Source organism: Notothenia rossii (genome assembly GCF_949606895.1).
Source record: "Notothenia rossii genome assembly, chromosome: 4".
Taxonomy (NCBI): domain Eukaryota; kingdom Metazoa; phylum Chordata; class Actinopteri; order Perciformes; family Nototheniidae; genus Notothenia; species Notothenia rossii.
Window position 1 is genome coordinate 82807580 of NC_136902.1, and position 11246 is coordinate 82818825.

The 11246-nt window shown below is 38.2% G+C and overlaps 2 protein-coding genes across 2 annotated transcripts; one reads left to right on the forward strand and one right to left on the reverse strand.

Moving 5' to 3' along the window:
• The first annotated feature begins 931 nt into the window (after positions 1–931).
• LOC307036994 (T-cell surface glycoprotein CD3 gamma chain) lies at positions 932–3105 on the forward strand. Its single transcript, XM_079677691.1, has 7 exons — positions 932–1004; positions 1340–1415; positions 1508–1526; positions 1599–1765; positions 1908–2054; positions 2558–2622; positions 2730–3105. The coding sequence occupies exons 2-7, from the start codon at positions 1361–1363 to the stop codon at positions 2781–2783; spliced, it is 507 nt and encodes a 168-aa protein (XP_079533817.1). The 5' UTR covers positions 932–1004; positions 1340–1360; the 3' UTR covers positions 2784–3105.
• A 4221-nt stretch (positions 3106–7326) lies between these two features.
• On the reverse strand, positions 7327–10986 carry LOC307038018 (T-cell surface glycoprotein CD3 epsilon chain-like). The gene is made up of 5 exons (XM_079679308.1): positions 10698–10986; positions 10013–10201; positions 9784–9927; positions 9393–9445; positions 7327–8734 (listed from the first exon to the last, which is right to left on the reverse strand). The coding sequence occupies exons 1-5, from the start codon at positions 10768–10770 to the stop codon at positions 8675–8677; spliced, it is 519 nt and encodes a 172-aa protein (XP_079535434.1). The 5' UTR covers positions 10771–10986; the 3' UTR covers positions 7327–8674.
• Between the last annotated feature and the right edge of the window lie 260 nt (positions 10987–11246).

Consider the following 11246-nt stretch of genomic DNA (forward strand, 5'->3'; position numbering starts at 1 on the left):
AGCAAGCAGAGTTTACTGATCTGTCATTTCAGTTTATATATGGCTGGTAGTGACTTTATTCTCCTCACTCAGGATGTCTTGTCGAAGCCGCTTTGAGAAGATGCTTACATTTTTTAATTAATCACAAGTTTCCATAATTGTGATAACTTTAAATTCCCCAAACATAGAAAATGGTTTAAATGAATGAATTGAAATGAACTCAATATTCAGATCATTATTTTTGACTGAAAGTTGCTGTAAAAGTTTAGGTTGTAAAGTAAAAGTCGTGCACTACTTGAGTGACACAAGTACACGGTTGTGAGTCTAAGCAAATAACAGAAAATGATTAATAAATGTCTCATGTCCGATCATTTTATATAATATTATACGATTATTGAGATTGGTGCAATAATATATAGGTAGCAGTTTTTTGTTGCAGTTAGTCAATTCTGAGCTTTTTTAAAGCTTGCCATAGGCTATATTGTTTTTTGAGTAGTTTATTCTTTTATATTATACATTTTATGATAAAAATAAATCTTTATAACTAAATAAAAATTGTAGTTTGTAAATTGACTAGTAATTGCAGATGTCAAACATTTTTTATTGTATAAACACGACAATGTTCCCTCTGAATTCTGGTGGAGTAGAAGAAATACTAACTTTTTGTTTTTCTCCTGCTAAACAAAATAGATAATGTATACTTCTTAATTTCTTAAGCTGGTGGGTTAAGCATTACTTGTTTATTTCCAACCCTGGTAGAAGTACTTGAGTAAATGTATGCTGTGGCATATGCTGGAACTCATAGAGACATGGAGTCCTACAGATGTAGAAGTCAACAAAGTCTGAGACGGAAAATAAACCAATCAAACTCACTTCCTACACACACTGACACACACACACACACACACACACACACACACACACACACACACACACACACACACACACACACACACACACACACACTTCGACAGACAGAAACTGGATGCTTCGGCAGCAGGGACACGGCACAACTTTATTTCAAGGTCTGTACCTTTTCTTTTCAAATGTCCTGTATTTATTTGCTTTCTAATATTTCTAATAATGTATGTTTCAACTCATTTCAGGCTATGTCTATGTTATAGGGAAAACATTTTACAATGTAGTTGGGTCATATTAACTTAAGCCAAGTCAACATTTGTATTATAGATTAACAAAAATAATCTCTTGCGGTAGCACCCTATATGTTGTTTTTTATCATCAGTTATTTGTTACAATAATTTGAATAAAATGGATGATGGAGATCAGAAAATGGCGCAGTTCCTGTTTTCTGTTGCATGCTTTCTCTCACTCACATCTAACTATTTCCTTTTGTCATCAGCAGAACTCAGAGGAACACACAATGAAAAGTCATTTAGTTGTACCTGCATGTTTGCTGCTGCTTTGCACGCTGACAGGTAGGCAACTTTTCAGATTTAGATTTTAGATTAAAAAAGTACAATTTTATTTAGTTAATTACCTCATGTGTTTTTCCAAATGTCTCCCACAGCCCCTGTCAGTTGTAATGAAGATAAGAAACCTACTTAAATAAGGTTGCATCATAATGTGTAAAATTATATTAAAATCAGTTTTTCCTAAACAGCCGGTGAGATAAAAGTCGAAAGTCTCTCTGATGGGATTAAGATTTCCTGTGATGCCACCTTTAATCTAACAAAAAATAACCACGAAGTAGGAAATACTTTGGTATACAAGGATCAGCACACCGGAGAGTATGTCTGTGATGAAAAAATCTATGTGAAATTTCGGAGTAAGTACTTCATCACATTTTGTACGTTTTCTGTCCTCTTTTCTACTTGTATGGCTGCTTCAGCTGTGTTTTTGCAGTATTTCTTGACAGTAATCACTCTTCAATGTATCTTTTTTTTCTTTCTGTTTGTGTGTTTGCCCAGCCTGTGACAACTGCGTGGAGTTTGACATGGGCACAATAACGGGATTAGCTATTGGAGACGTGGTGACTACGATCGTGATAGGAGTGGCAGTCTATATCATTGCATCTAAGACTCAGATTGTTCCAACTACCTCTGTCAAGAAAAAAAGTAAACTGTCTGTCTGTCTGTCTGTCTGTCTGTCTGTCTGTCTGTCTGTGTGTGTGTGTGTCTGTCTGTCTGTCTGTCTGTCTGTCTGTCTGTCTGTCTGTCTGTCTGTCTGTCTGTCTGTCTGTCTGTCTGTCTGTCTGTCTGTCTGTCTGTCTGTCTGTCTGTCTGTCTGTCTGTCTGTCTGTCTGTCTGTCTGTCTGTCTGTGTGTGTGTGTGTGTGTGTGTGTGTGTGTGTGTGTTTCTGTCTGTCTGTCTGTCTGTCTGTCTGTTTGTCTGTTTGTCTGTCTGTCTGTCTGTCAAGCTAAATGTCCTGAATTTACAAATGAATAACTTCAATAACGGTACAAACAGATAGCAGTATATTGACTTTACATGACAAAAAATATCAGTTTGTTAAATGACACAAATACACCTTATTACAAAACTTAGATATGATTTAGATGAACATCTGTTTGTCACTTGATAATTGTTTATATTAATAGTATCAATACATTCATCCCCAGGCTCTGACAGACAGCATCTTGTTCCAAATGCTGCCAGAGGGGGGCCGTCCCATGATCTTTACCAGGTAATCTGAAATGTGCAATGATGTCAATTAACATGTTATTGAAGGAAATGGTGAAAGACACCTTTGTCTTTGTCTTCTCATGCTTTACTCTGCCGTTACTTCCTCAGGGTCTGAAACCTCACCAGAAAGACGAGTATGATCAGCTGAACCGAAGAAGATAGAAGGGGCTGTGGTCAACCCCCCCCCCCCCCTCCATTAAAAGCTTACATCTGCAGAAGAGAAAAGTATTACCCTCATGTAATTTGCTCTGAATGATGCTGCTATAGCTTTCCACTCAACATTTATATTAACTACGCCTGTAAGATATTGCTCTTTATAGACCTGAATGGCACTGTATGTCTTAGTCAAGTGTTTATCAGACTCTCTTCATATTTTGATAAGATTTTAATTGAAATAGTTTGTAATTTTTGCTTTACTTGCGGCTTGAAAATGTTAATTGAAACAAAATTGACATTGCAAAATAAATAAAAATTAAGAAGAAAAGTGTGGTCTTGTCATGTTGGCAGTCAAAAGTGTTAGAAAGTAACAAAGTAAAGAGGCCTTATTATGCTTTTGGGGGCATTCCCTTTCTTGTACTGTGTTGTAGGTTTTTGTGCATGTAAATGGTCTACAAAGGTTACAATCTTAAAGGTCCCTCCTGAGGGGGTTTCTCTCCCACATACTGCCCCCTGCATGTAACACCTCGATTGGACACCTATGTTTAATTCTGTAATAAAGTGACATCCCTAATCAATGTTAACCAATCAGAGCCGACTGGGCTCTGAGAAAGAGGGGGAAAAGAGGTGCTGCAGTACCGGCACTATGAGAAAAATAAAGACCTTTTTGAACATAAAGCATGGAGACAATAGGTCCCCTTTAACCCTTGTATGGTATTCGGGTCTGTGGGATCCGTTTTCATTAATTAGCTAAAGAAAAATGATATGATAAATTATTTTTTCAAACCCACACTCAATGGCCTTGGCTCATTTTCTGTGAAGAACATATATCAGAACACATTTTCAATGACCACCCACTGTACCCCACCACCCCCTACACATTTACATTACATACAGGGTGTTCGGGCTAACAAAAGTGTGGAAATTGTCGGTCCTGTGCACCTGTGTGTGTGTGTGTGAGAGTGTGTGTGTGTGTGTGTGTGTGTGTGTGTGTGTGTGTGTGTGTGTGTGTGTGTGTGTGTGTGTGTGTGTGTGTGTGTGTGTGTGTGTGTGTGTGTGTGTGTGTGTGTGTGTGTGTGTGTTAGTGTGTGAGACTTTTGTGTTTCTGCCCCTGCCATTCCCGCACAAGGTTGCAACATTGATGATAAACTAAAGCACCCACACCTGTCTGCTCTCACATTCCTGCATTATGCCTTGCGGGAACCAATCTCTATTTTTTTCACACTCTACCCCAGCTGCAAATTTGGGGCAAGACACAATAAATAAAGCTTCGCCAGTTTGGGTCCTTATCACAGCTGATCAAGATGGCCAACAGATTCTCTGCTCAGAGGGCCTTGCAAATGATTCTGGAAGAGAGAGAACCATTTGATGATGATGAAGAGGTTTCAGAATGTGAAGATCACATTTCTGAGACTTCTGAGTCTGACAGTGACTTTGAAGAAGAGGATGAGATTGAGCATCAGCTAGTTACAAAGAAAAGACGAGCCACAGGACCAGCCAGTCAGCGGGCAAAAAAACAAGTAGCAATTTAATTCATTAATGTAATGTTTACATGTAACAAATGTAAAAGGCAAATATTAAGTAAACATCTGTTGAGTATTTTAACCAGACCCACGAACACTGGCTGAGTAACAAAAATATGAACACCACACAAGGGTTGACTCATGTAAGCTCTTGTACCATGATACAGGTTCAGTTACGTACAATATTTATTTCGCCAAAAAAGCACAGACGTTAACACCAAGCTTTTGAATACCCTATGTTTATTTGTCAAGTGTGACTTGTCGCTTTTGAGATTGACATTTTACCACACTGTTTAACACCATGGCTCCCACCATGTTTGGTTTGTGGGCCTCTTATACAAAAGTCTACTTACAAGTAACACCTTGTCACGTTTCTGGTGTCAAGAAAGCTGTTCACACCTCCACAAAAAGACATTTCCCCTCTAAAACCCGTAAGACAGTTTTTAAAAATATTGTACACAGCTCAAATATGTCTAATCATCCAATGTTTCAACAATTAAAAGATTTGAAGAAAAGTTTTTGAAAAGCATTATACTGCAACAACAAACTGCCTATGACAGTATTCAAACTCAGCCTTGATCAGCTACAGTAAAATGCACCAGTATTCATCTAATATTGTGATATATATTTCCTCCAAATTGTTTTCATTTTTATTTTTGATAATTTAAAGTTAAAATCCTCAACATTTCCAAGAAGTCCAACCCAGTTTTACAATTTTTCATTGCTGCTTTTTCAGTGGTGGAGTCCGCCATTTTCCTGCAGTCTCACTGTTGCCAGCTGTAAGCACAGGTGTCCGCAAATCAAAAATCTTATGGATGATAACTTTAAGTACATTTTGACGATAATCTGTACTTGTAAATAAGAAGCTTTCATTTGTGTCTTTCTTACTTTTAATGTCTGTATTTTTTGTTGGTTTATTTGGTTCTTTTACTTAAAGATTGGAATACTTCATGCACCACTTGCTACTGATATTTTGTTTCATAGTGTAGTAGTCAAAACCAACTGAACTGAGACCAAGTCATGACCAAGACCGGAGTTTACCAAGACCAAGACAAGACCAAGACTTTAAGAGGTCAAGACCAAGACTTTGAGAGGTCAAGACCAAGTCAAGACCAAGACCGTTGTTTAGCAAGACCAAGAGAAGACCAAGACTTTAAGAGGTCAATATCAAGACTTTGAGAGGTCAAGACCAAGACTTTGAGAGGTCAAGACCAAGTCAAGACCAAGTCAAGACCAAGACCGTCATTTAGCAAGACCAAGACAAGACCAAGACTTTAAGAGGTCAAGACCAAGACTTTAAGAGGTCAAGACCAAGTCAAGACCAAGTCAAGACCAAGACCGTCGTTTAGCAAGACCAAGACAAGACCAAGACTTTAAGAGGTCAAGACCAAGACTTTGAGAGGTCAAGACCAAGACTTTGAGAGGTCAAGACCAAGTCAAGACCAAGTCAAGACCAAGATCGTCATTTAGCAAGACCAAGACAAGACCAAGACTTTAAGAGGCCAAGACCAAATCAAGGCCAAGGCTGGGCGAGACCGAATCAAGACCGGAACCAGACTAGTGTGAATCCAACACTACACGATACACTTACAATAAAATGTGGAAGATACCATGGTCAATTTGATCTAAAATATCCCGACATCATCATAAAAAGACTGTTTGAGTGTGTGGGAACAGGGTGGGGAGAGGTGAGGGGGTAACAACCGTTATAGACCAGTCCCATGTTTACAAACATTGCGGCGCATGAGCGCAAAGATTTGGAGTCTCTTGAGTGCTTTAAAGTAAGTCAGTTTAGTCACGTTATTGGTGGCATTTGAAACAGGGCGTTTTACACCCAATCACATCCCTAGCCACAGCCGTGCTCTTGACCTGTCTTGACATAAAATCTCCAGTCCTACAGGTCCGAGAACGAGACAAGACCGAGTACAAATGCAGTTGATTCCGAGACAAGACCAAGACCTTTAAAAAGTGCTACAACACTAGTGTTTCATAACTATCCTGTAAGGTTGAGAGTCTTCAAAGGTCTATTTCTGTCTGTAGCAGAAACTATATGAAAAGGAGAGTATATGTTTTGACATTGAGAGATGGAAAAAATTACAGAACAAGAGTAAAGAGAAGAGCGGGTATGAGACAAAAAGGTTATAGAGGAAGAGGAGCAGAGACTATCTGATCAAGAGGAAGCTCCCCTCCATGTCAGATAGTCTTATAGCTTAAATTCTTTGATCGCTGCTCTGAGTTTTCTGCCTTGTTCTTGACACTGCTGTAACAAAGCTACATACTGCAGCTTCTTTCTATCTGAGGAAGAGGCGAGAGATCAAACAACAAAGTTCAGACAGCTCTGTTCAGAAACGCAATCCCCCCCACCACACACACAACTTCAGACTCAATGCATGTGCACACACTTTCAAACACACGTGCACACTTGTGTATGTTCGTACGTGGCTGTGGAGCAGATGTAGGTCTGTGTGTGGGAGCGGTTTGACTGAACTAAAGCAGCAACATAGAGGTGCAACGACAACCCCCATTTCTTTGTTTCTCTCTCACACAAACACACAGCTGATGTTAGATTGAAGATAACTGAGCAGTGAGTGTGGGAGTGTTTCCACTAAACACCATACCTCAGAGCAGCATGGTGTATAATAAGCGTACCAAATCAGTAGTCGTTTGCATTAATTAGAAATCATACATCATATTTCCGAGTTTCATTTGCTCAGTCACTGCCGGGAAAAAGGCCAAATCGTGACACAACATTTCCATTATGTGCGATATTGGTTTGAAAATCCTGTTTATGCATTGAGACAAGTTTCAGACATATTTAAGATGTTTCCGAAGACAGTCAGGTATGTCACTCACATGAGAGAGACTCTAGCCATGAAAACATATCGATAGTGATGGTGTGCATGTGGGAGGGCTACGGATATGAGCTGCGGTTTTTAGACCGTTTCGTGAATCGGATGTAGTCATTTCTGAAGAAGCATCAGAGAAATAATTTTTAAACATTTGCACAGAAGGAAATGAGAACATAGTTGGGTGTGATTTATTTATTAGTGACACAGTACAGTATAATTACAGTAGCAGGGACATTACAAAAAAAAGAAGCAGAATAGATGAGCAAAATGAGTTTGTGCACCAACGTTTTACATGTGTGACATTATTTGCTAGTCAGAACATATAATTGCATAAACATAGATTATATACAAGAACAACGTATATTTCTATCTCTATATTTGAAAAGACATATTTGTTGTTGTTGTATTTTACAGTATTGTAAATAATATGTTTATATTAAAAGATAAGTAGGCCTACAATATAAAGACATATATTTACACTCAGGGGCTTCTTTATGAGGTGGACCTGTATCTAAATAATGCAACCCAGTACACACTTCTATGGTTATTATTTAGTTTGATTTTGTTTGTATTCTTTGTCCTTCCTTTTAAAAATCAAGAGGGGTCGGAATATTTGAAACACATCTGAATACAAGGCAGTCCAGTGCAGCATTACCACCTCAATGCTTTAACATATCATTTAATTAACATAAGCATTTAAAAACTAGGTATACAGTATAATGCATATTTAAAAATCAAACCTGTTTACACGCTAACCTCTGAAGCCGCCTAACCAAGCAAATCGTTTTGGTTTTATTTTGTCTTTAGATTTCTGCTTCCGCACCTTAGACACGATTGGAATTGTTGTTGCTCGCTTTCTTTAAAGATTACATTTATAACCAAAATCCAAAACATTTACTCAAGTGACCCTTCATTCTTTAGACGAAGGGGATAGACGTGAGGACTTTTCAGTAGTATTACGTTTGATTGATTTAGTAATATTTACAAAGTGTACAAGGTTGATGCTCACGTTTTACTCATGCACTCTCAATAGTCACACTTGGTGACAACAAGACAGTTAGAAGAGTTCATGGATTATTATGACAATAAATACATGGAAGAGTAGCATCGAAAACTTTTGTTAAACTCTTTTTGTGTTTACATTTCGGTAATATCCTATTATTATTTAATAAATTCATTTTTATTTTACATTTTTGGTTGGTAATTGATCCTATAAGGCAACATATATAAAGAAAGACATACCAGGACGTACTTTTCTGCCTACCTTTTTACAAACTGTGAACACAACAAGTTACATTATTTTCACCTGTATCATGATGGGGCAGAACACTTGGACATATTACAGTGACTGGCTATGCGATACTGGGAGTAAGTGGGAATATATTTGGCTATGATTTGAGTTCAGCGACCGCTTGAATCCAGGAGAGCGATAACCAGCGTTTGCCGGCTTCCGTAGCATGACAGATGTTCATGCATGTCTTTTGTGAATATCTGCTTCAACCTGCCACAGTCCGGTGACCTGTCTCTATCCCATCCGGTTCACCACAGAGTAAGGGTCCTGGGAGCGAGTTTGAATATTCAGAGGCTGCAAAGCACAACATAACCAGCGTTAGCTCGATCACAGGGTCATGATATTCCCTGATAATGTGTAAAACACTTTTGATTTAGGATGGTAGGGTCACAATGCAGAAGAAATCTGATAACCATAGTAACACATGGCTTCCAGGGACAATAGTAAACTAAAAATAAATACATTTTCAATTTTGTTCAGTATATTCACTTACGATGTTCCGAAGGGTTACCTGCTGGATCATTTCTTGGCCTGAATTCTGACTTCCTGGACTATTATAAAAGCTCCATTGTTGCGTTTTTAGACTTCATTTTTGTACAGATTAAACAAAGGAAATATTCTGTTAGCTTTACAGGTGCTGGTAGGCTAGTTGATCTCCTGCTCTGACTCTTTATGCTAAGCTACGCTAACCACCCATAGCACCCTGTGAACTATTCTTTAATATTTTTCAAAATGAAAGGATTCAAAATAATGCTCTGTAAAATAAGCTCTAATTTATTTTTAAATGTTTCTTTTGCAATGGCACTGGACACTGTCTGACGTCATATTTTTATGTATTATTAAAACATTCAAGACTTTGGCTGTGATAATTTGTTGTCCTTCTAGAGAAGACGCAAATGTTAAATGCACAAGTAAAATGCATCTCAAAATCGAGTGCAAATACAAAACGTACCTCATAGTCAGGAGATGGGACAGCTGGAGCCCGGCCTCCTTTACGAGCAGGTGCTATACGAGGAGGACAGAAATAAATATATTTTAAATTATTGTGTTATCAGACCCAGTACACACCTAAAATGAATTCTCTATAGTCGATTGTGCATGCTTACAGACAAAGTATGCTTTATGAGGAAGTGAAGGAAACCGACACCAGATTTTACACTATGCTTATAATAACTGAAATAAGATTTGCATTGTAGCTGCATGTATAGTCTTTAATCCTATTTCTCAGTGCAGATAGGTCTTACTGAAAAATCAACACTCAGATGCATGATTAAAGCTTGAGTCCGAGGGACATCAACTAACCATTAACTGAAGTAATGAAACATGCTTGGGTGGGTTCTTACCTTTGGAAGTTTGAGGGGGTCCAGCTGAGCTTTTCTTCTTGGTGCACCTGTAGATAATGATCATCACAATTAACGTCCCCACCACGTCTGCAGCAATGGCCAGCCCAAACAGATTCGCGTCCACCTCAAAGCAGTTTGTACAAGCTAGAGGACAAAGAGCAGCATTAAGGACAACTAACACAGATGGCACATCATGAGACATTTTTGTTTTTTATTTTGTTTCACTCACTCTTTCCCCTCACGTAGAAATAATATTTATTTCCAAGATCTTCTCCGTATTTACAGTGGTATAAGCCTTTGTCCTCATACTTGAGTGTATGCTTATGCTTTATGTCAGCTATTTCTTTTTCTTCCTTAAAAAACTTCCCTTCTTCCGGACAGGTCATTGTGAATTCTTCTCCCCAGAATGTTACTCCTCCTTAAAAACACAGACACAGATGTTAAGTTGACTTCAGTGCACTTGCTTTAGTTTTTCTTTCATTTCATCCGGACCCTTCTTCCTCATTTTTTTTCAGGGTGAAATGATTATTATCAGAGAGCTGAGGCTGGTTTCTACTCAACTCACATTATATAAATATGAAGAATTTTTATTTTAGTGTGCATTCAATCCTGCTAATGTTTTATAAAAAGCTTGAAATGTCCTAAATAACAGCCCACAAGAAAAGGACAAACGAAGGAGCATAATACACAACAGCACAAGTCAATCAAATCATCAGAAAGAAAGAAGTAGGATGTAAAACAAAGGAAAGTAGCAGCAGTTAAGGAAATACAGGAAATTGCAGAAGTTGCTCTTAACCGTCATATTTATTGTCAGAATGTCTGTTATTCCGAAATGCAGACTAATATATTTAAACTTTTTAACTTTGAAATATTAAGTAAAATAAAATAAAATATAATTTACAACTGATATTTACCTTCACCAGCCTCAACGGTAGCTATGAACAGGAGGAGGACTGCAAGCGCGGCCCGAACACACATGCTGCTCATCTTCTTCACACAACCTGTTTTTTTGGATTGTTTCTAGAGTTTCTGCTCTATAGGTCAGATTTGTTGACGTATCCGCTACAATATATAAGAAACATCAAGATTCTCATGCAATAAGACCAAAAAGATTATAAAAAAGTAGACTTGGTTGTTCACCCTCCGTCTTCTACTTGTTCTGTCGCTGTCTCTCTATCTCTCCCTCTCGCTCTCGCTCTCTCACAGACACACACATGCATGCACGCACACACACACACACACACACACACACACACACACACACACACACACACACACACACACACACACACACACACACACACACACACACACACACGCGCGCGCACGCACACACACACACACACACACACACACACACACACACACACAGGAAGTGTTTTTTCAAGATTAATTCATTTTGAGACTTCAAAATGAAGTCAAACTTAATGAGCATGTTGTATGGAAATAAACTATATTTTTTA